This window comes from Capra hircus, chromosome 24 (genome assembly GCF_001704415.2).
Source record: "Capra hircus breed San Clemente chromosome 24, ASM170441v1, whole genome shotgun sequence".
Classification (NCBI taxonomy): Eukaryota; Metazoa; Chordata; class Mammalia; order Artiodactyla; family Bovidae; genus Capra; species Capra hircus.
This window is the reverse complement of record NC_030831.1, coordinates 33423391-33448110: the sequence shown is the minus strand read 5'-3', so window position 1 is coordinate 33448110 and position 24720 is coordinate 33423391. Positions and strand designations below refer to the sequence as shown.

General features: G+C 44.4%; 1 protein-coding gene and 1 long non-coding RNA gene across 2 annotated transcripts in view; one reads left to right on the top strand and one right to left on the bottom strand.

The window, feature by feature from the left end:
• C24H18orf8 (chromosome 24 C18orf8 homolog) overlaps positions 401–24720 on the top strand; it is a 29164-nt gene continuing 4844 nt past the window's right edge. Inside the window, exons 1-14 of the mRNA XM_018039478.1 lie at positions 401–642; positions 1289–1365; positions 3884–3968; positions 5249–5305; positions 6677–6763; positions 10774–10914; positions 11206–11309; positions 12750–12839; positions 12931–13036; positions 13731–13842; positions 15736–15780; positions 16027–16080; positions 16728–16856; positions 17326–17432. Coding sequence (XP_017894967.1) covers positions 541–642; positions 1289–1365; positions 3884–3968; positions 5249–5305; positions 6677–6763; positions 10774–10914; positions 11206–11309; positions 12750–12839; positions 12931–13036; positions 13731–13842; positions 15736–15780; positions 16027–16080; positions 16728–16856; positions 17326–17432 — 1296 coding nt within the window. The 5' untranslated portion in view covers positions 401–540. The remainder of the gene's footprint in view (positions 643–1288; positions 1366–3883; positions 3969–5248; positions 5306–6676; positions 6764–10773; positions 10915–11205; positions 11310–12749; positions 12840–12930; positions 13037–13730; positions 13843–15735; positions 15781–16026; positions 16081–16727; positions 16857–17325; positions 17433–24720) is intronic.
• Positions 12846–23373, bottom strand: LOC108633789. Its single transcript, XR_001917158.1, has 3 exons — positions 23354–23373; positions 17859–18060; positions 12846–12939 (listed from the first exon to the last, which is right to left on the bottom strand). It is a non-coding gene; the product is annotated as an uncharacterized LOC108633789 (long non-coding RNA).

Here is a 24720-nt window from a genome sequence, read left to right as displayed (position 1 = left end):
CAGGCTCTAGAAGGATGCTCTTTCTTTAGACCAGGGGGCAGCCCTGCCCCACACGAGCACGCTGCTCTGCGCAAGCTTCCTGTGACCGACAGGGAGCCAGGAGCACCGACCACCCGGAAAAGTGCGGCTGGGCGTCAGGGCGCCCAAGCCCGCCCACTGCACCAAAAGTGTTTCCCTGTCAGGCCCTCCGCCCCTCTGCCCTCCACCCTCCGTCGGCTGGGCAGCCCTGGTGCTCCGCCCCCACCGCATAGGGGAGGAGCCTCCCGCGGAGAGCCCGGTTTGGTCTCCGGCCGGTGGGCCCCACAGCTACGAGGCGGCCGGTTAGTCGCCAGTTTAAGTGAGGAGATCTGCGAGTCACGTGCCGGAGGGTTGGGGGCGTGGCACCAGGAAGGGGCGTGGCACCAGGAAGCGGCCTCAGCGCCCGCGAGATCGCCGCCACCGCTGCCACCGCCCGGCCAGACTCATTACATCCGGTGTTGCTCGACCGGCTTCACGCTGGCGGCCGCCCCCGGGCCCCCAGCCGCCGGCGCGGCGCCCGCCATGGGCGAGGAGGACTACTACCTGGAACTGTGCGAGCGGCCGGTGCACTTCGAGAAGGCAAACCCGGTCAACTGCGTCTTCTTCGACGAGGCCAACAAGCAGGTCCGGGCCAGCCCGCGCCCTTCTCCCCCGCGCGGCCCGTCGCGCCCTGCCAGCCGCCCCCGATGCCGCCGGGTGTTCCGCGCGCCGGGGTCGGGGGCCCGGGGATGAGGCCTAGGGCCGCCGCGCCAGTCCCGTCCTGTGAGGCATCCGAGTGACCGGGCTCTGCCGCGGCCAGAGCTTTCTCCCCCGAAAGTGACAGCCGGGCGGACCCCGGCGCCCCTCGGCCGCTGCGGTCCGCTGGTGGCACGCCGGCGTTTCCCCAACGCCTTCTCGTCATCAGTTTCCCTTGCAGTCAAGGATTTAGGCGCTGAGATTTTCACTGTTCTCGGGAATTTTGTAAACCCGGGGAGCAGCTTGGCTGAGTAGCCGGCTGTGCGTAAGTGCATTCACGGGTTAGAGCTTGCAGCCTCCAAGACCGCCCGATCTCGCACGGCGGGCAGCGTGCCGAATGGTAGCTTGTTTTGGTCACTCCTCTCTTGTTTCTTAAAATTTATGTGGACACCAAGCATCCGCAGTTTGCTAAGTGCCACGTTAGTTCAGCTGAAGCCAGGGTGGAGCGTAGCAGAAATCATCCTCGCAGGTGGTTATAGGTGTCTGGAGCCTTTCAGAGTTCAGGATGGTAAAACGTCACTGCTTTTTCTCCCAGGTTTTTGCCGTTCGATCTGGTGGAGCCACTGGAGTGGTAGTGAAAGGCCCTGATGACAGGAATCCCATCTCATTTAGGTAATTATCATATCGACGTTTCCAGACTGTTGCAAACAGTGTAAACAAAATGGTGTTTTTATCTGTTTCTCATTTAGAAGCTTGTTTTATATGTTGGGTGTGGGGCATATCCCTGCCTGTAGGAAGAGGGAAGCAGACACCTGCTATACAGTCTTGGTGGATATCCTTGGACTTCCTGTCAGAGTGAAGGTTTGCAGTCTTTGCTTGTTGTTTTGGGATCCACATACTCCAGTTCGTGTCTTTTGAAATTAACCAGTAGGAGCGTCAGCGTTGGTAACTCCGGTTTCTTGGTGGAAGAGGGGCTTTATTTCCTCTTTTGACTCAGGGACTTTCCAGAGCGTTTGGGAGATGGAGGAGATTCCTGGGTCAGTGTTTGCCATGTAATCATGTGTGTTAAAACCTCAGCTTCCAGTATACTTAAGGGGACTGGATGTCCCAGTATATCCCAGTGAAACCATGTAACTATGGGTAGCAGCTCCTTTCACTTTCAGAATTATCTCAGTTTGGATGATAAACTATTTGATGACCTTAACTATTGTGATTACAGAGGGGAAGGTACAGAGTTGATCCTCAGTTCAGTGGTGACTTTAAAAACATTTTATAGTTGGACTGTGTAACTAGGCAACAGTTTTTACTTTTTTGGTTTTTTTAGGTTTTTATTTATTTGGCTGAGCCAGGTCTTAGTTGCAGCATGTGGGTTCTTTTCCTCGTGGCATGTGGGGTCTGGTTCCCTGACCAGCGATGGAACCTGGGCCCCCTGCATTGAGAACACAGAGTTCTTAGACACTGGACCACCAGGGAAGTCCCTAGAAAACAATTTTTGAAGTAGAAAATGAATCAGCCTCTGTTTCTGTGATCATCCTCTGTTGGGAAAACACTGCTTGCAGTGTGCTGGGCTCCAGGCTTTGAGTGAGCCTGGCCCCCTTTAGGGGTCGCAAAGAGTCAGACTCGACAGAGCCACTGAGCATGTGAGCACATCCCCCTTTTGGAAAACCCATACATTTAGTGTTGGGAGGCAGGGAGTGGACGCATAGTATTTACTGTGATAGATATTGTAATCACTGTCTCCTCAGAATGGAGGCACAGAGAAGAGATGGACATTTATCTTGGGACGGGCTGGGGAAGACCACTGCTTGGGAGAGGGAAGGCCTCAGAGAGGATCAAGGCCTGAAAGGGAGGCTTCTAGGTGGACAGGAGGCTTCTGGATGGAAAGAACACGAAGATAAGCAGTCTCCCTGTTGGGGGGTGGAATTCCCTGTCTGTGTAACTGAAGACGAGGTTTCACTCAGGGAAGGCATGGGTGGTGGCCACTGACGCGTCAGCTTGAACCCTCTATATTCTGCTGTGGATTTTATCTCAATTTAGATTGTTTTAAAAAGGCGAAAAGATCAGTATTTGGGAAGAGTGCACTGGTGCAGCATTGAAGTTTGATTAGTTGGGAACCTGTCATATGAGTCAGGTATCCCATTAAGAGACAATTGCTGTGTTCTGAGCCGGTGCAGTGGAAACCTGCCTGAAGGCAATGTAGACCAAAGACAGTGTTGACTGGCATCCAGTAGGCTCTCCGGGGTTGCTTAGGAAGGTTGCTTAGGGTAAGACTCGCTAGTCACTTGGGTGTGGAAAGTGGGAGTGAGGCCATGATGATCCAGCCCAGGGGGCTCAGGAAGACTTGAGGGGAGATATTGAGTTTACCGTCTTTGATTTTTTTGGCCACACTGAGCGGCTTGTAGGATCGTAGTTTGCCGACCAGGGAGTGAACCCAGGCCCAGTAGTGAAAGTGCCGAGTCCTAGCCACTGGACCACCAGGAAATTCCCTACTCTGTTTTAAAAACGTCTTGCCACTTTTAATAGCTCTGTTGTGGTCTGATTATTACTAGCTGCATATATTTGACATACACAGTTGATGAGTTTTGATACATGAAACCATCACCATAATTAGGACAGGGAGTGACCCCTTTCCTTCAAGAGTTTCCCCTGTGATCCAGCCCTTGGCTTCCTCTTGACCTCTATTTGAGGTGGTTGTAAGACAGAGGTGGAGCCGTCCTGGGCGGCGCAGCCCGTGGGGTGCTGGGTGCAAAAAAGTAGACTCCTTTTTAAAAAGCTGCTATATACTTCAATCAGAAATAAGTAAGTAAATATCTCACAGCTGCCAGCATCTCAGGAGAAAAAAGGCGTTGCTGTGAAGGCAATGGAGAGAGAAGGTGGCAGTGTGTGGAGAAAGTTACTCTGGGGTCTAGATCGGTGACAGCTAAACGGAGGCTCAGGTGAAAATGCGGTGTTTGCAACACCTTAGTCACTTGTTATGTGCAATTTGGTCAGTTTCTTCTGCCTCCTGTTGCCAGTTGGACTCTGCTGTTTGAAAAGCAGTCCTATAAGCTTCAGAAACATCATTATCATTTTAAACTAAGATTTACTGCTTCCTGAATATTTAACTTGTCTTTTTTATTCTCATAAAATGATAGAAGCTAGAATGCAGTCATGAACTGTACAACTCATCACCTGCTTTTTCTTCTTAAAGAATGGAGGACAAAGGAGAAGTGAAGTGCATCAAGTTTTCCTTGGAAAATAAGATATTGGCGGTTCAGAGGACCTCAAAGACCGTGGTAAGACATCTTTATAGTACAAAGAAAAGGACATTAGAAGTACATTTGGCGGGCTTCCCAGGTGGCGCTAGTGGTAAAGAATCTGCCTGCAATGCAGGAGACACCAGAGATGCAGATTCTATCCCTGGATTGGAAAGATCCTCTGGAGGAGGGCATGGTAACCCACTCCAGTGTTCTTGCCTGGAGAATCCCATGGACAGAGGAGCCTGGCAGGCTACAGTCCATGGGGTCGCAAAGAGTCAGACATTTGAGAGCAAAGAAAATAGACCAAATAAAGCTACACGTTAAATAATAAGAAATACGGAATAGGGAAATATAAAACTAGAAGTTCATTTGGAAGAGAATGAACTGCAAAATTCCAGTGTTAAAGGACCCATTTTTATTTTAATTTCATGGAAACTGTAGTTCCATGCTGCATTGTGTTTGAGTTTTTGGATTCTTGAAGATGAGAAAGACATTTAAATGGATAAATATTTAACACAGCCTTAGTTTGTCATTTTTGACTTAAAAAATTTTTTTTAATGTACCTCTTTTTAATTTTTTCCTTTTTTTTTTTTTTGCTGCTCTATGTGGCTTGCAGGAGCTTAGCTCCCCAACCAGGGACCAGACTTGGGCCCCCTGCAATAAAAGTGAGGGATCCTAACCCCTGGAATCACAGAGAATCCCCTTAAAGTTTTTTTAAAAGTTATTTGGAACATCAGGCATCTTTTGTTTTGATGGATAACTGGAACCATAGATTTTGCAAAGCATATTTTTGGCAACTTTGGGAGTTAGCCTCACCTCAGTAACTTCATATTTTCATTTCTCTCATCTTTGAATGCTTGATCTAAGAGCAGATATTCAGATCTGGAGCAGCTTGTTGGCATTTTGGCTTTTGTCAGTATTTACCATCGCCATTTGTAAAGAAAAAGCTGTTGAGAAAGGCAAATCCTGTTTCTTTCTGTCAGTATTAACTGCTAGAATTTTTGGAAAGCCTCTTGTAAAATATAGCAACCCATTTCTCTGAAATCAGTCATTTGAGGAATGCATTTTCAAAATCAGTTTCTGAATTCTAACAATATTTGGATTAAGTCATTTTAAAAACTGGAATTGTCAACCTGCTGCTGATAATGGGGCATTTTGTCTAGATCAGTTGTTTTATTTTTCCTGTCTTTGGGGTTTTGTCTGTGGTGGGGTTTTTTTTTTTTTTTTTCTGACCGCTTTTTAAATGGTCTTTTTCCTCTTGTCTCTTTGTACTTGAAGATCCACACTTCTCCTCTTGTGTATTTCTTTCCTTTCAGGATTTTTCTAATTTTATCCCGGATAGTTCTCAGCTGGAGTACACTCAGGAGTGCAAGGTATGGGCCGATGGGGTGATTCTGTCTGAGCTGGTGGGTGTAAACTCTAGGGCCAGAGGCACAGGGTAGCCGGGTAACTGAGAGCATGAATGTGGAATTAGATTGTGCTTGGACCCTGGGATCTGCCTCATGTTGGCTCTGACTTCGGACACCTTTTAAATTTTTTAAAGTGCGTTTCTTCAGCTGTAAGATGGAGCTGGCAGGATTAAACGGATGGATGATGTTGAACCCCAAGCCCCTTCAGCCCTTGGTGGCTGTTGTCTTCCTGTGGCCCCTGCCCTTCTCCACTGGGCGGCGTTTCTGGGTCAGACCTTGGATTCCCTTCATAGCAGCCTCTTCGGAGGTTTTTGGAAAAGGAGTTATTTCCTCCTTTTTCCCGATGATGTTGTCTGGACTTGCGCTCCTTGTCTCCTTCCTTTTCCGTCCCTCCCGTCAGTGGAGATTCTAATCCATTTTAATCAGATTTGCTGGGCGTGATGAGCTAGAGGGGGCTCAGCTCAGAGAGCATCTTGGCACCTAGGAAACCCAGCAGAAGCTGCTGATAAAGTGGTTTGTCTTTGCACATGTTTGTAATGGTTTTGCTACCTGGGGATCCACCTGGGTTCCTCAGATTTCCCAGGTGGCTCAGAGGTAAAGAACCTGCCTGCAAAGTAGGAGATGCAGGGTTGACCCCTGGGTCGGAAAGATCCCCTGGAGGGGGAAAGGGCAACCCACTCCAGTATTCTTGCCTGGAGAATCCCATGAACAGAGGAGTCTGGCAGTCCATGGGGTCACAAAGAGTTGGACACGACTGAGTGGCTAGTACTTCTGATGGATTCTCAGCAAAGAGGGGCCCATCTGCGGACACCTTAGCCCCTGGCAGACCCCGTTGCTCTGTGCAGCAGAGCCTGGTCCTGGCCTGGCTGCCCTGAGGCTCCCAGCGGGGCTCTTCACCAGGTGACTCAGGGCAGGGCTCAGGATCTTCAACCCCACATTGGGTAACCGCCACAGAAAATCTTTAGGCCTTAAGACCTTTATACCACTAGCTTTTATGATGTGTTTGACTCAGCATATCAGCTGTCCTTTGATTTCTAAAGGTAAGAGGTTGGTATCAGAGTGCTGGGCATTTACCTTCCTGCCAAACTCAGTCCTTTCCCTCATCCTGTTGACAAGAAGGACTTCACATTCAGGTGCTTCAGTGAGGTGTTTCAGGTGGATATCTGGGAACACTGTATTTAACAGAAAGTATGATTTGTTCATAAGTAATCACATCTTGGTAACTTTTATCAAAGAGTGATATAAACAGCAAGGTACTTTAAACTTTTGAAAAAAATTACAGATTCATTTTTTTATTTTTATTAATTAAAAAAATCTTTCTACAATTCTTTTCAGACCAAAAATGCCAACATACTAGGATTCTGCTGGACCAGTTCTACTGAAATTGTCTTCATCACAGATCAAGGAATCGAATTTTACCAGGTATTATATTTATTACTTGAGCTTTCTTGGCGGCTCAGTGGTAGAGAATCCACCTGCCAATACAGGAGACACAGGTTCAATCTCTGGGTCGGGAAGATCCCCAGGAGAAGGAAATGGCAACCCACTCCAGTATTCTTGCCTGGAAAATCCCATGGACAGAGGAGCCTGGTGAGCTACAGTCTACAGGGTCACAAAAAAGTCAGGTAGGACTTAGCAAACAACCAAGAACATATGTTTATTACTTACCTGTTCTAGAGAAAGGTTTGTGATCATGTTTTAGCAGCTTTTTGAATTCACTTGGGTTTTTTTTTGCTAATTACAAGTCATACATATTTTTTTGTAAAACATTCAGATGTTACTTTTACTTTATATGGAAGGTAAGAAGTCCCCCATAATCCCTGGAAGTAACCATTATGAACTAATTTGGTGCCTGTTCCTCCACTTGGTTCCTACACTTAGAAATATGGTTATACTGTGTAAACTTTTAGGACTGGCTCTTTTTTTTTTTTTTTTTTTGCATAGGGATATTTCTTAGACATCCTACCATAGCTTATTCTGACTGGTATTCAGGTGTGCAGATGTGCTACAGTTTTACCAACTCTTGTTCATGAACATCTTTGTTTCCTAGTGATTACAGAAATTCTGTAGTGAGGTCAAGCAGTGAATGAGCTTGTAAAGGTTGCTTTATATTCTTAGGTGACACAGTTCTTAGAAGGGAAATTATAATCTAGGTATGAATACCTAAAAAGCTGAACAGGGACTTTCCTGGTGGTCTAGTAATTAAGACTCCTTGCTTCCAATGGGTGGTCTGTATGGGGTGGGGCTGTTGAAGGTTCTGTCCCTGATCAGGTAACTAAGATCCCACATGCCGTGCAACAAGGCCAAAAAATAAATTGGAAGTAAGAACTAAATTAAGAATAAGAAGTAAAAACCTGAACAGATACTGGTAAATTTCTTCCAGAAGTTGCATTCTCACTAGCAATATAGGAATCTCCATTTTCCACACCATTGGCAGAGCTAGATATCATAAACCTGTAGACATTTGCCAATCTTGAGAGGTGGAAAGCCATTTTAATTTGCATGTTTCATTAGGAGGGTGCTAAGCATCTTTTGTGTATTGTACATTTGTGTTTCCTGTTTTATGAATTGCCTTTTCATCTTAAAAAGAATATTTTTTTAAACTTTTTTTTTAATATTGTTGTTTTATTTATTTTTATTTTTCGGCTGTGCCATGTGGGATTTTAGTTCCCCTACTAAGAATTGAACCCTTGCCCCCTGCATTGGAAGCTTTAACTATTGGGCTGCCAGGGAAGTCCCAGATTTTTTTTTAACTGTGATAAAAAGCACATAAAATGAAATCTACCATCTTAACCATTAAGTGTATAATTCGTTAGCGTGAAGTATTTTCATGTTGTAGTGAAACCGAGCTCCAGAACTTTCATCTTGTAAAACTGAAGCTCAGTACCTATTGAACAACAACTCCCCATTTCCCCTTTCCCAGCCCGTGGTAACCACAGGTTTCCTTTCTGCTTCTATGAATTTGCTGCTTTAAGGTCCTCTACCTCCTATAAATGGGATCGTGCACTGTTTGTCTTTTTCTGGCCGTCCTGTCTCACTTAGCGTAATGTCCTCAAGGTTCATCCATGTTACAGCATGCATCAGAATTCCCTTCCTTTGCAAGCCTGAAAAATATTCCATTGAATACATACACCACATTCCATTTGTCCATTTATCTACCAACAGACACTGGCATTGCTTCCAGTTTTTGGTTATTGTGAATGATGCTGCTATTAACACAAGTGTGTGAGTATCTCTTTGAGACCCTGCTTTCAGTTCTTTTGGGTATATAACCCCCAAATGGGATTGTTGGGTCACATAATAATTCTGTTTTTAGTTTTTGAGGCATTTCCGCGTCGCGGTTACGCCATTTGACATTCCCAGCAACGGTGCACAAAGGTTCCGGTTTCTCCATCTCACCACTAACAGTTGTTGTTTTCTGTTTTATCCATAGCAGTCATCCTGCTGGGTGTCAGATGGTATCTCATTGTGGTTTTGATTTGCATTTCTCTGATTGGTGATGGTGTACACCTTGTTCATGGCTTGTTGGCTTTTTGTTCGTGCTCTGGATGGTGTCTATTCCTCTTTTTTAAAAAATAATATTTATTTAATTTATCTTTGGCCGTGCTGGGTTTTTGTTGCTGCTCAAGGGCTTTCTCTAATTGCAGTGAGCAGGGGCTACTCTTCGTTGCGGTGCTAGGGCTTCACATTACAGTAGCTTCTCCTGGAACACAGGCTCTAGGGCAGGCTTCAACAGTTGTAGCCCATGGGCTTAGTTGCTCCACAACTCATGGAATCTTCCCGGACCAGGGATTGAATCCCTGTTCCCTCCCTGCATTGGCAGGCAGATTCTTAGCCACTGTGTCACCAGGGAAGTCCCCTCTGTTTTTAAATTGGATTATCTTCTTTCTGTTGAGTTGTAGGAAGTGTTTGTATAGTTTGAATATTAACCCTTTATCAGATGATTTGCAAATACTTTCTCCTGTTCTGTAGGTTGCCTTTTCACTCTGTTGTTTACATTGGACTTTATCTTTTAATAACTAACTTACTGACGTAGTAATGCATCTTATGTTACCGGGACATAATTGACCAGAGTGTTTCAATATTAACTTACATAACAAATTGCTGGCCACAGGCCTTAGTTTCTGCAAAAATCCCCTGGTCAGTAATGTATTAATATGTTCCAGCTGCCTGATCTATTGAGAAAGCTCCTGAAATCTCTCAAGTGGAGCCAAAGTGGAGAGGGTTAGAATTCTTTCAGGTGTTAAGTTTGTTGTCCCAATGAAACCAGTGTAATTTACTTTAGAATGTACGAATGGAGGAGGCACACCTGTGTAACACAGGATGCTGTGAATGCCGTAGTACTTTGCTGTAGGTTGGTTATCAGTACCTCAGTGACCGGCAGAAAGGAAAGCTACCTGAATCCCATATGCACAGAAATAGAATTTTGTGCCTGTGACTAGCAAGGAAAGGATTGTGGCTTTACAGAAGGATTCCTGGGGCAGTCATTTAAAAGTATCTTTCTGTTCTCAGAAGTAGAAGAGTGTACATTCAGGACATCTAGGTGGTTTTAAGATCTTCAAGAAATAAGAAAGAAAGAGGACTCTGACACGTTTAGTTTATTATCCCTGGATCATTGAGAAACCTATGCCCCCAACACTGACTTCCAAGTCAGTTCTTCAGGGCAGTGTTCTGGGAGCATTAACATCATCCTTGGGCTCTATTCAGCACTCCTTAATGTATCAGGAGATTCTGAGTATATTTTAAATGTGCTATTATGATAAAATAGTTACTCGGTTTGCACATGGAGTCTCATGAACACGTCTGTTAGAAGAAGGATACCCCCTCACCCCCAGCCTCAGACTGAGCGGGAGACCAGGAGGAAGGCTGATTCTGCAGGCAGGGTGGTGGCTGATTTGGTGCATGTGGCTCCAGGGCGTCGGTTTGCGTTGCTGGATCCATGACAACCAAGGATGCTGATGCTCCCCACTCTTGGGAGGATGGTGCCTGGGAGTGTGGGGGCTTGGGTGGCCCTGGAGTGAGGTGGGCTGCTTGGGTTGTCACAGGTTCCTTTGCCCCTTGGAGCCTTATTTTCCTCCCCAAATCAGCCTAATGATGCCCAGCCCTTGGGGGCAGGGAAAGAATAAATGAGCTAAGATTTGGAAGTGTTAATAAGCACAGGGCTGGAAGAATGGTAGCTGTAATAAACAAAACTATTTTTTCTACTTAACTACTAACTTCTGCTTTTTATGATTTTCTTTGTGTACTATGTCAGTTTTCAGGTATTTTCTTTTCTATTATTTTGGCCGTACCTGGAGGCATGCAGGATCCTGACCAGGGATCAAACCCGCATTCCCTGAAGCAGAAGCACAGAGTCCTGACCACTGGACCACCAGGGAATTTCCCATTTGCTGTTTTCAAATGAAGCTTCTGTTTCTTGAACTTTGTGTCAGGTGTTACCAGAGAAGCGGAATCTGAAGCTCCTGAAGAGCCAGAACATCAACGTGAACTGGTACATGTACTGTCCCGAGGGCTCCGTGATTCTGCTCTCCACCACAGTGCTTGGAAATGTGCTGCAGCCCTTCTACTTCCGGGTAAGGGTCAGCCTCCCTTTAAAAAAGTCCTCTGACCTTGTTCCTCTAACAGCCTAACTGATCCTGTAACTTTCAAAGGGGCAAGTTCCTCCGACAAGAGGCTCGCTCCTTCTGACCACTAGGGCACCCCATACCATCCCACCTCCATCAAGAATGGGTCCTAAGCCTGGAACCCTGAAAAGGAGGGGAAGACTCGGTGCATGTGTATCCTCAGTGCTGTGATGTGGGGAGGGCTGGAACATCAGAAGGGCTTAATAAGCTTCTGCAAAAACTTATTTCTCCCCCAAACAGGCTGGCACCATGTCGAAGCTGCCCAAGTTTGAGATTGAATTACCAGCTGCCCCAAAGTCAACTAAACTGAGCCTCTCGGAGAGAGACATTGCCATGGCGACAATGTATGTCTGTCCTTTGGGAGAATTCCTCCTCATAATTGTTTTCAGTGCTGTCATGATAGGAGGTGTTGTAAGCACACCAGGGCTGCCCTGGCTCCCGTAGCCTCGGAACACAAGAGAAGGACCCCCCTTCTCCACTTCCGGGTCTTATGAATGTAGAAAGCTCCTCATCTTCCAGACATTCTTTTCCGATTTGATTGACTTTGTGATCTTAGAGAAGTTTTTTTCACCCCATTAGTCTGATCAAATGAGACCATTGAGCCACTTTCTCAGTTTCAGAAATTTTTTTTTAGTTCTGAGTTATCAAAGCTTATTTTACATAAAATATATCATACTTGTTCTAAAGAAAAACATAATTTACATTTTTTATTTAACAGATGTAGACCTACATTATTTGTGTAGGAAGGTTTACTTTCATTTGGAAATGTAGATAGCTCAATTTTAAAACTTTATTATGAAAATATCAAACATAAAAATAAAACTGATTCAGAGAATCTCCTATATATCCAAATTCAGCAAATATCAACACTTTGCTTCCAAATTACTTCTGATTCTTCTATGGCCTAAAACTGGTTTCCAAATGGCAAAATATGTTTAGCACTTAGAGTGCTTTTTTTTTTCTTTTTAAAGAAATCTGAGGCATGATGGTATAGAAAAAGATAAAATGAGAAGTCTTTGCAAAAGGAGACCCTTCCTTGTCCCTGAGGCAGGCCCCAGCACAGTGTGAACTCCTGGAACAAAGACCTGCCTACAGGAACTGGTCACAGCAACACTTATCAGATGAGGCTTAAAAATGCAAAGTGATTATCCTTTCCTATGATTAAGGAATGTATTCATTTTACAAAACTGGGAAATCACAGAAAGTGAGAAGAAAAATGGACTTGGCATATTACCCTGGGCTTCCCAGGTGGCGCTAGTGGTAAAGAATCCCTCTGTCAATGCGGGAGACTCAGGTTCAATCCCTGGGTTGGAAGATCCCCTGGAGGAAGAAATGACAACGCAGTCCACTATTCTTGTCTGGGAAATCCCATGGACAAAGGAAGCTGGTGGGCTACAGTCCATGGGGTCGCAGAGTCGGACGTGAATGAGCACATGAGCACAGACAGCATATTACTCAAGGACGACTATTAACAACCTGTACTTCTTTCCAGTGGTTTTGGACATGCTGCATAAGTTTGCAGGTTTTGTTTTTTTTTTAAATACTGTGATCAAGTTCTATTTAGTTTTGCATCCCCCGTTTTTCACTTAATATTAGATTTCTTTTCTTTAAGGTAACTGCACTTTCTTTGTAAATGTTTCTGTTGGCTGCAGAATATCTCATGCAGAATATCTGATGAAGTGGGTATCCTGTAATTCACTTACCTATGGCCTGATAACTCAGCATTTAGAATGGGAGGATGTCAGATGACCAGCATGACTTATGTCTCCCTGTTCTCTGATCAGATACGGCCAGCTGTACGTTCTCTTCCTGAGGCATCATTCTCGGACCTCCAACAGTGCTGGAGCAGAGGTGGTCCTGTATCACCTCCCACGGTACGCTTAACGCTGTCTTCCCTCTTCTCCAGTTTTAAGATACGAACCACAGCTTGTTGATCTATTTTGTGACCTTTCTCTTGTCTTACAGAGAAGGTGCCTGTAAAAAGATGCACATATTGAAGTTAAACCGGACGGGGAAGTTTGCCCTAAACGTGGTGGACAACCTGGTCGTGGTTCATCATCAGGACACAGAGGTATGAGCGTAGGGGCATGTCCCGCTCCAAGGAGCTGTGAAAATGACAAAACATTCTGCAAAAGACTAGAACGTGCTCTTTATGCTCAAAATCCTGGTCTTCCAGGTAGAAATGGGTTTGGTCTTCTAGATGGTTTAGGAAAACCCTATCAGTTGATTAGGAGAATTAAATACTGTTTCAGAAAATAACACACATGAGATCAAACTTGGGAATAGTCATTTGGTTGAGTCACCTGAGCCAGGAACTCCTGCCGAGCCACTGTGTTGCGCTAGCACCGGAGCCCCTTTGTGAGTGTAAATGGTGGTGGTTTTGAGGCCATGTGGCTCCAGAGAAAGAACTAGAATGCCTGTCAGCTGGGTGTCCAGTAGGAGACAAGCCGCTTCCCTCCTGGAGGCTGGTGACACCCGTGTGGTTAACTAATGAAGATGTTGCAAGTTGAAGTGAAAAGGCTGTGTTCGCATCACTGGAGCCCTTCAGAGGCAGCGAGTCATAGACGTGGGGATCCATGTGAGAGCTGGCAGAGAGCTGTGATGTCGCAGCAGAGGCCTCCTCAGATAGGCACCAGCATGCAGGGGTCGATCGCAGACACGAGGCTCCTTCAGCGGATCTGAACAGAAGACGTGAGGTCCCGAGAGGGCGGGTGGAGCTGCGGTCTGTTGGGCTGATACCACGCGGTTGTCTTTCTGCCCGCCAGACGTCGGTGATATTTGATATCAGGCTGAGGGGGGAATTCGACGGCTCTGTTACTCTGCATCACCCGGTGCTCCCAGCTCGATCCATCCAGCCCTATCAGATCCCCGCAGCAGGTACGAGGGAGTGGCCGTGTGTGGGTGGAAGGGGGAGCAGGTCCAGGGCTTCCCACATCTGTTCACTTTCCCAGGGCTGCTTCTGTCTGTTTTTTCTAACGTCACTACTGAATCTTGGGCTTCCCTGGTGGCTCAGATAATAAAGAATCTGCCTGCAACGCAGGAGATGCGAATTCAGTCTCTGGATTGGGAACATCCCCTGGAGAAGAAAATGGCACCCACTCCAGTATTCTTGCCTGGAGAGTTCCATGGACAGAGGAGCCTGGCAGGCGACAGACAGTCTTTGGGGTCTCAGAGTCTGTCACGACTGAGCGACTAACACTACTGAGTCTATAAGTTACATTGTGTTCTCCTGAAAAACGTTTTATAAGTGACATGAATCTCCCTTTGAAGAAAACAGAATGATTCTTTTCTCTGAGCTTTACAATGGAGCATTGTGATTACCCATTGAAGCTCAAAGAGTTTTTAATGTTGAGTAAGATGTTGACATTTCTGTTTGTCTCTGCTCGGTAACCCTGCGGTTAAGTTTGGCTATTTATGGCTGTTATTTATCCTGGGATCACTTCTCCTTATTGTTCTTAAGTTCTGTGTGACTGTGATGACAACGACTGTTGTTGACAACAACTCTTGTCTTCCCTTGACTGGTGGTCATGGGAAGTGTTAAGGCTGTAGTTGTGAGGTTATTCTGAACCCATCCTCCGACTGGAAGAGGTGGCAGTGAGAAGTCAGAGGAGAGAGAAGGTCAGGATGTCAGAAAGGGGGAAAAGCCATTTCGTTCCTTTTGGTTTTCCTCAGTGTGACTGACTTCAGGGGAGAACTCAAACCACGTTCGTTTTCAAGGAGATGGGAGTCTGGAGCAGGTTGGTTGTAGTTGCCACGTATAAACCAGAGTCACAAGTGCACATGTGGAACTCCGGGAGGAGTGTTTTCTTAAAGGAACCCTTGTCAGATAGCTTTGGGTTGGCCTAACCCACTGACATGATGTCCGAGTACCTGTCACGAGAAGAATCAGGTCAGGTTCTCGCTGACAGCTTAGCCAGAGCACTGCCTCGCGTCTGCACGCTGGGACTTGCAGGATCAGCCAGCTGAGCAGAGTTTGAGAACAAGCTACAGTTGACCCTTGAACAGTGAGGGTTAATCTGCATATAACTGATGGTCAGCCCTCCATACCCATCGGTCTGCACGGGCAGACTCAGCCACCCACAGGCTGTGCAGTCCTGTGGTTTCTATTGTTGAGAAATACCTCTGTGTAAGTGGGCCCATGGAGTTCACACCCGCCTTGAGGGTCGGCTGTAGTTCTCACATCTGATTAGGTCTCAGCCTTCTCTGTTCTTTCCAGCTTCTTCCTTTTCCCAGGGTAGTTGAAAGATGTCAGCACTTAGAGTAGATGGTGTCAGATGAATGGCTAGTATCTGCGACTGCTTACTCAGCATGAAAAAAATGCTGGTAATTGGAGCAAGAACAACTCTAAACATTCCAGCCCCATCCTCTAATGGGGTAGGGGGGTGGTGGGGGGTTGGAGTCTGTGCAAAATTAGCATCTTTTCTAACCAGCTGATTAAAACCTATCTTCCAATCTGAGATCACCCAGGTGACTTTTTCAGTTCTTTCTTGCGCACGTGTGTAAAGCAGCAAGACCGCGCTGTGAAAGAAACTTCAACCTGTTTTCCGCTTCTTTCAAGACTTCTTCCTTTAAGACTTCTTCATGGATTGTTCTCGACTTCCCTCTTCCTTCTGATTGGTGTTATCAGTGGGACGTGCCAACTCACTTCCTCCTTACTTAACTGTTCAAATGAACAAGCACTGAAGCCTTTAGAAAGCATTAAGTGTTGTACTGGTAGCACTTTCTGGTTGGGTTACTTAGCCCTTACACACGTGTCTTCTCTGTTTGTAGGTCCAGCTCCTGTGACCAGCCAGTCCCCCGTCCCATGTAAACTCTGTATCTTTTCCAAAGGCCTTGGCCGCGCCGGGGAGGGAAGCTGTCACTTCTCCTTACACAGGGGTCTAAGGGTGGTCCAAGACCCCGGGTCTGGTGAATCGCATCATGAAAGTCACCCGTGGGGTTTCCCTCTCATCGAGGGCTGGGCCTCCATGGGGGCCTCAGTGAGGGGTGGGAAGGATGCTCATGGGACCTGGGTTGCCTCCTGTCCTCCTCTCCTGGGGTAGTGTTTCCTATAACGTGTGGATTCTTCATCGTGGATCGTCTTCCAGCCCGACATCATCATCAGCGCGAGTCAAGGTGGGTCTGGGGTGCGGGTGGGGTTGTCCTGTTAGAAAGACGAGCTTGTGGAGGGTCTCCTGTCTGTCCCGAGGGTACCAGCTCGGTGCCGGCCCTGGGGAGAAAGGGCTGACTCGGACATTTGCAGTGAAGCCTTTAATTCTCTCCCAGAGCCCCATTGAGAAGGACTGTGCCCACTGCCCAGCAGTGAGGCTGTTGGGAGGTTCGAGGACAGGGGTTGTCCAGGGCTGGGAGGATGGTGGGTTCCAGGGCTCCTTTGGGAGCTTCAGGAATTGCCTTTGTCTAACAAGTCAGAGCAGAAGAGGAGCCCAGGACCAGAGTCTGTGCCTGGGCTGCCACCTGCTCTCCCATCAGCGCTGAATGGGAGGAGGTGCCTATATTCAGTGGATGCTCCAGGCGTGTGCAGGGAGGGTTCCTCTGTGAGGAATCGGCCAACATGCAGAGGTCGTTGGCTGCAGCCCCACTGTGGTATGGGTGTCCTGAGCGTCGCAGCCTGGGCTGTGTTGTGAGCACAGCCCCTGGCTCAGCTCTGCAGCATCACCTCCCCCGCCACCCCCGGACCCTGGCTGCCAGGAAGGTGAAGGCAAGCAGCTCTGGGGCCGCTGCTCTGGTTTGCAGCCAGGGTTCAGCGTGCCGCCTCTCCACAGGTTACCTCTGGAACCTCCAGGTGAAACTGCAGCCCATAGTGAACCTCTTGCCGGATAAAGGCAGGCTCATGGACTTCCTCCTGCAGAGGAAGGAGTGCAAGATGGTCATCCTGTCTGTGTGCTCGCAGAGTGAGTAGGGGTGGGGCGGCTTCAGCCTCTCTGTCTGATTGCTGACACGGCCTGCACACCCACCGTGAGACGGGCCACACTCTTCTGTCTGCAGCCTGTGGGCTCAGTGACGGGGGCATCATTTAACCCCCTGGAAAGGCTGCTTGGTATAAAAATGATTTATTCCTGCAAGACATTTCTTGGGTAGGAGAGACTAAAAAACAGACCTAAACCTGGGCACACACAGGGTAGAGGCTGCCCTCCCCAGCTGGAAAAGAAACCTTTTCCTGAGTCCAAGTCGCTTACGACATTGTGTCTGTTAATACTCTGAGACTCTCCTGACGCCCTGTGTTAGTATCCAGCAAGGGCTGGTGACCGCCCTCAGGGCCCCCAGCCCCTAAACTGTGTCATGTGTCCTGGTGACCCTCAGAGACGAGTCCTTTCTCTTCTAGCGTGTTGGCTGACTGCTGTGAACCTTGATTCTTTCCAGTGTTGACAGAGTCAGACAGAGCGACATTGCCCGTGATAGCCACTGTCTTTGACAAACTCAACCAGGAGTATAAGAAGTACCTGGACGCTGAGCAGAGTTACACAATGGTAAGTTGCATGTACACCTTACATACAAGGTGGGACACTCCACCCCACCCCACCCTGGGTATATTTTCAACGTAATTATAAGATGATTCTCATAGATTGATAACACTGATGTTTGCCCTGTGCCAGAGGGCATGGTGGATGTTTACAGGGAGCGTAAACTTAGAGTCCCGTGTCCCCTGAGCTCAGAGGCTGACTGTCACTTAATGGCTTCCTCTTCATTTGTTGTTTTTAATCTATGTTTGGTCTTACACATGTGTAGATCCTTGGTCTCCCTTTATGTAACAGATGAGAAAATCAGTCTCAGGTTGCATTATTTTATGTCTTTCTGCCAAGCCAGAGTCTAGACTTTGGTGAATCGGTATGTAAATCATTTTGCCACATCTTTCTTTTGTTTTAGGATGGAAAAGCTATAAAAATAAGACTTACCCTGTCATTCAGTCAAGCTCCTTTTAGGATCCTGATGATTCAGTATTAGCACTGCGCTTTTCCTGGAGTAGGTTCAGGTGTTTGTTGGACTTCCCTGGTGGTCCAGTGGTGAAGACTCCACGCTCCCAGCACTTCCACTGCTAGGGGCGTGGTGTGGGACCAGTTGGGGAACTGGTCTGGGGACTTAAGATCTCGCATGCCCCTTGCAGCCAAAAAAAACAAACAAACAAAAAGTGTCGAGTGTCTGTTGTGAAGGGTAGGCTTCTCAGGGTCTGCTATACTGTTTCATAAGTGTGTCTTCTGAAGCTAGAAGGAAGTTCAGGACAAGTGGAATGAATTATTTGCCTTCATGAACCTGAGTAGTCTGAAGGCTAAAAATGGCAGTAGTTTTATTTTTTATTTTTTAAATTTTTACTTTATTTTACTTTATAATACTATATTGGTTTTGCCATACATCAACATGAATCCGCCATGGGTGTACATGAGTTTCCAATCCTGAACCCCCCCCCCACCTCCCTCCCCATACCATCTCTTTAGGTCATCCCAGTGCACTAGCCCCAAGCATCCTGTATCCTGCATTGAAACCAGACTGGAGATTTGTTTCTTACATGATATTATACATGTTTCAATGTCATTCTCCCAAATCATCCCACTGTCTCCCTCCCGCAGAGTCCAAAAGTCTGTTCTATACTTCTGTGTCTCTTTTGCTGTCTCACATACAGGGTTATCGTTACCATCTTTCTAAATTCCATATATATGTGTTAGTATACTGTATTGGTGTTTTTCTTTCTGGCTTACTTCCCTCTGTATAATCGGCTCCAGTTACTGATTCAAATGTATTCTTTTTAATGGCTGAGCAATACTCCATTGTGTATAGGTACCACAGCTTTCTTATCCATTCATCTGCTGATGGACATCTAGGTTGCTTCCATGTCCTGGCTATTATAAACAGTGCTGCGATGAACATTGGGGTACATGTGTCTCTTTCAATTCTGGTTTCCTTAGTTTGTATGCCCAGCAGTATGATTGCTAGGTCATAAGGCAGTTCTATTTCCAGTTTTTTAAGGAATCTCCACAACGTTCTCCATAGTGGCTGTACTAGTTTGCATTCCCACCAACAGTATAAGAGGGTTCCCTTTTCTCCTCACCCTCTCCAGCATTTATTGCTTGTAGACTTGGATCACAGCCATTCTGACTGGTGTAAAGTGGTACCTCATTGTGGTCTTGATTTGCATTTCTCTGATAATGAGTGATGTTGAGCATCTTTTCATGTGTTTGTTAGCCATCTGTATGTCTTCTTTGGAGAAATGTCTATTTAGTTCTTTGGCCCATTTTTTGATTGGGTCGTTTATTTTTCTGGAATTGAGCTGCAGGAGTTGGCTGTATATTTTTGAGATTAGTTGTTTGTCAGTTGCTTCATTTGCTATTATTTTCTCCCATTCCAAAGGCTACCTTTTCACCCTTCTTATAGTTTCCTTTGTTGTGCAGAAGCTTTTAATTATGATTAGGTCCCATTTGTTTATTTTTGCTTTTATTTCCAGTATTCTGGAAGGTGGGTCATAGAGGATCCTGCTGTGATTTATGTCGGAGAGTGTTTTGCCTGTGTTCTCCTCTAGGAGTTTTATAGTTTCTGGTCTTACGTTTAGATCTTTAATCCATTTTGAGTTTATTTTTGTATGGTGTTAGAAAGTGTTCTAGTTTCATTCTTTTACAAGTGGTTGACCAGTTTTCCCAGCACCACTTGTTAAAGAGATTGTCTATAATCATTGTATATTCTTGCCTCCTTGGTCGAAGATAAGGTGTCCATAGGTGTGTGGATTCATCTCTGGGCTTTCTATTTTGTTCCATTGATCTATATTTCTATATTTCACAGAAATATATATTGTGCCAGTACCATACTGTCTTGACTGTGGCTTTGTCGTAGAGCCTGAAGTCAGGCAGGTTGATTCCTCCAGTTCCATTCTTCTTTCTCAAGATTGCTTTGGCTATTCGAGGTTTTTTTATATTTCCATACAAATTGTGAAATTATTTGTTCTAGCTCTGTTAAAACATACCGCTGGTAGCTTGATAGGGATTGTATTGAATCTGTAGATTGCTTTGGGTAATGTACTCATTTTCACTATATTGATTCTTCTGATCCTTGAACATGGTATATTTCTCCATCTATTAGTGTCCTCTTTGATTTCTTTCACCAGTGTTTTATAGTTTTCTATATATAGGTCTTTTGTTTCTTTAGGCAGATATATTCCTAAGTATTTTATTCTTTTCGTTGTAATGGTGAGTGGAATTGTTTCTTTAATTTCCTTTTCTACTTTCTCATTAGCGTATAGGAATGCAAGGGATTTCTGTGTGTTGATTTTATATCCTGCAACTCTACTATATTCATTGATTAGCTCTAGTAGTTTTCTGGTGGAGTCTTTAGGGTTTTCTATGTAGAGGATCATGTCATCTGCAAAGAGTGAGAGTTTTACTTCTTTTCCAGTTTGGATTCCTCTTATTTCTTTTTCTGCTCTGATTGCTGTGGCCAAAACTTCCAGAACTATGTTGAATAGTAGTGGTTAAAGTGGACACCCTTGTCTTGTTCCTGACTTGAGGGGAAATGCTTTCAGTTTTTCACCATTGAGGATAATGTTTGCTGTGGGTTTGTCATATATAGCTTTTATTATGTTGAGGTATGTTCCTTCTATTCCTGCTTTCTGGAGAGTTTTTATCATAAATGGATGTTGAATTTTGTCAAAGGCTTTCTCTGCATCTATTGAGATAATCATATGACTTTTATTTTTCAATTTGTTAATGTGGTGTATTAGCTTGATTGATTTGCGGATATTGAAGAATCCTTGCATCCCTGGGATAAAGCTCACTTGGTCATGATGTATGATCTTTTGAATGTGTTGTTGGATTCTGATTACTAGAATTTTGTTAAGGCTTTTTGCATCTCTGTTCATCAGTGATATTGGCCTGTAGTTTTCTCTTTTTGTGGCATCTTTGTCAGGTTTTGGTATTAGGGTGATGGTGGCCTTATAGAATGAGTTTGGAAGTTTCCCTTCCTCTGCAATTTTCTGGAAGAGTTTGAGTAGGATAGGTGTTAGTTCTTGTCTAAATTTTTGGTAGAATTCAGCTGTGAATCCGTCTGGACCTGGGCTTTTGTTTGCTGGAAGATTTCTGATTAGAGTTTCAATTTCCGTGCTTGTGATGGGTCTGTTAAGATTTTCTATTTCTTCCTGGTTCAGTTTTGGAAAGTTGTGCTTTTCTAAGAATTTGTCCATTTCTTCCACGTTGTCCATTTTATTGGCATATAATTACTGAGAGTAGTCTCTTATGATCCTTTGTATTTCTGTGTTGTCTGTTGTGATCTCTCTATTTTCATTTCTAATTTTATTGATTTGATTTTTCTCCCTTTGTTTTTTGATGAGTCTGGCTAATGGTTTGTCAGTTTTATTTATCCTTTGATAATCCTTTTATTTATTGACTTTGTTGATTTTTGCTATGGTCTCTTTTGTTTCTTTTGCATTTATTTCTGCCCTGATTTTTAAGATTTCTTTCTTTCTACTAACCCTGGGGTTCTTCATTTCTTCCTTTTCTAGTTTCTTTAGGTGTAGAGTAGGTTATTTATTTGACCTTTTTCTTGTTTCTTGAGGTATGCCTGTATTGTTATGAACTTTCACCTTAGCACTGCTTTTATAGTGTCCCACAGGTATTGGGTTGTTATGCTTTAATTTTCATTCGTTTCTATGTATATTTTGATTTCTTTTTTGATTTCTTCTGTGATTTGTTGGTTACTGAGGAGCGTGTTTTTCAGCCTTCATATGTTGGAATTTTAAAATTTTTTCTCCTGTAATTGAGATCTAATCTTACTGCATTATGGTCGGAAAAGATGCTTGGAATGATTTCCATTTTTTTGATTTTATCAAGGCTAGATTTATGGCGCAGGATGTGATCTATCCTGGAGAAGGTTCCGTGAGCACGTGAGAAAAAGGTGAAATTCATTGTTTTGGGGTGAAATGTCCTATAGAGATCAATTAGGTCTAACTGGTCTATTGTATCATTTAAAGTTTGTGTTTCCTTGTTAATTTTCTGTTTCGTTGATCTATCCATAGGTGTGAGTGGGGTATTAAAGTCTCCCACTATTATTGTGTTATTGTTCATTTCCCTTCTCATACTTGTTAGCATTTGTCGTATATATTGCAGTGCTCCTATCTTGGGTGCATATATATTTATAATTGTTATATCTTCCTCTTGCATTGATCCTTTGATCATTATGTAGTGTCCTTTGCCTCTTTTCACAGCCTTTGTTTTAAAGTCTGCTTTACCTGATATGAGTATTGCTACTCCTTCTTTCTTTTGGTCTCTATTTGTGTGGAATATCTTTTTCCAGCCTTTCACTTTCAGTCTGTATGTGTCCCTTGTTTTGAGGTGGGTCTCTTGTAGACAACATATACAGGGGTCTTATTTTTGTACCCATTCAGCCAGTCTTTGTCTTTTGATTGGGGCATTCAACCCATTTACATTTAAGGTAATTATTGATAAGGATGATCCCATTGCCATTTAGTTTATTGTTTTGGGTTTGGGTTTATATACCCTTTTTGTGTTTCCTGTCTAGAGAATACCCTTTAGCATTTGTGCAGAGCTGGTTTGATGGTGCTGAATTCTGTCAGCTTTTGCTTGTCTGTAAAGCTTTTGATTTCTCCTTCATATTTGAATGAGATCCTTGCTGGGTACAGTAATCTGGGCTGTAGGTTATTTTCTTTCATCACTTTCAGTATGTCTTGCCATTCCCTCCTGGCCTAAAGAGTTTCTATCGAAAGATCAGCTGTTATCCTTATGGGAATCCCCTTGTGTGTTGTTTGTTGTTTTTCCCTTGCTGCTTTTGATATTTGTTTTTTGTGTTTGATATTTGTTAATTTGATTAATATGTGTCTTGGGGTGTTTCACCTTGGGTTTATCCTGTTTGGGACTCTCTGGGTTTCTTGGACTTGGGTGATTATTTCCTTCCCCATTTTAGGAAAGTTTTCAACTATTATCTCCTCAAGGATTTTCTCATGGTCTTTCTTTTTGTCTTCTTCTTCTGGGACTCCTATGATTCAAATGTTGGAGCGTCTCATATTGTCCTGGAGTTCTCTGAGATTGTCCTCATTTCTTTTAATTCATTTTTGTTTTTTCCTCTCTGATTCATTTATTTCTACCATTCTATCTTCTATGTCACTAATCCTATCTTTTGCCTCCATTATTCTACTATTTGTTGCCTCCAGAGTGTTTCTGATCTCATTTATTGCATTATTCATTATATATTGACTCTTTTTAATTTCTTCTACGTCCTTGTTAAACCTTTCTTGCATCTTCTCAATCCTTGTCTCCAGGCTATTTATCTGTGAATTCATTTTGTTTTCAAGATTTTGGATCATTTTCACTATCATTATTCGGAATTCTTTATCAGGTAGATTCCCTATCTCCTTCTCTTTTGTTTGGTTTGGTGGGCATTTATCCTGTTCCTTTACCTGCTGGGTATTCCTCTGTCTCTTCATCTTGTTTATATTGCTGCGTTTGGGGTGGCCTTTCTGAATTCTGGCAGTGTGTGGAGTTCTCTTTATTATGGAGTTTCCTTGCTGTGGGTAGGGTTGTATCAGTGGCTTGTTAAGGTTTCTTGGTTGGGGAAGCTTGTGTCAGTGTTCTGGTGGGTGGAGCTGGATTTCTTCTCTCTGGAGTGCAATGAAGTGTCCAGTAATGTGTTATGAGATGTCAGTGGTTTTGGAGTAACTTTGAGCAGCCTGTATATTGAAGCTCAGGGATGTGTTACTGTGTTACTGGAGAATTTGCATGGTATGTCTTGCTCTGGAACTTGTTGGCCCTTGGGTGGTGCTTGGTTTCAGTGTAGGTATGGAGGTGTCTGATGGGCTTCTATCGATTAATGTTCCCTGGAGTCAGGAGTTGTCTGATGTTCTCAGGAATTGGACTTAAGGCTCCTGCTTGTGGTTTTCAGTTTTATTTTTACAGTAGTCTCAAAACTTCTCCTTCTATACCACACCGTTGATAAAACATCTAGGTTAAAGATGAGAAGTTTCTCCACATTGAGGGACACCCAGAGAGGTTCACAGAGCTACATGGAGATGAGAAGAGGGATGGGGGAGTTAGAGGTGACCCGAATGCGATGAGGTGGAATCAAAAGAAGAGAGAGGAAGCTAGCCAGTAATCACTTCCTTGTGTGCGCTCCATGGTCTGGACCACTCAGAGATGTTCACGGAGTTATACAGAGAAGAGGACAGGGAGGAAGTAGACAGAGGTGGCCAGGAGGATAAAAGAGGGGAATGAAAAGGAGAGAGACAGATCCAGCAAGTAATCAGTTCTCTAAGTGTTCTCCACCATCTGGAACACACAGAGATTCACAGAGTTGGGTAGAGAAGAGAAGGGGGAGGGAGGAGACAGAGGCGACATGGTGGAGATAAAGGAGAGTCCAAAGGAGGAGACAGAGCAGTCAAGCCAGTAATCTCACTCTCATGTAAAAATGGGTACTGAAGATTGGGATTTTGAAGGTACAAAATTGATAACAAATACCAAAAAGCAAAGATTAAAAATCTAGAGATTGGATTTTCAAAAATACAATATTAAAGAAAAGAAGGAAAAAAGTCACAAGAATTATTGAAAAAAAAATGCAGTTTGCTTTAAAAATAGGGTCTTTTTAAAAAGTAATCATAGGTTATAAATATGAAAATTAAAGGAGAAATAGAGGACTTAAAAATTAAAAACTGTTTAAAAAAAAGAATAAGAAAAGAAGAAAAAACAACCAGATTAAAAAAAAAAGAACGATCATAAAAATAGTAAAGATATATCTAGGACTTTTTCTGGTGTTGTTGCGGGCAGAGTGGGG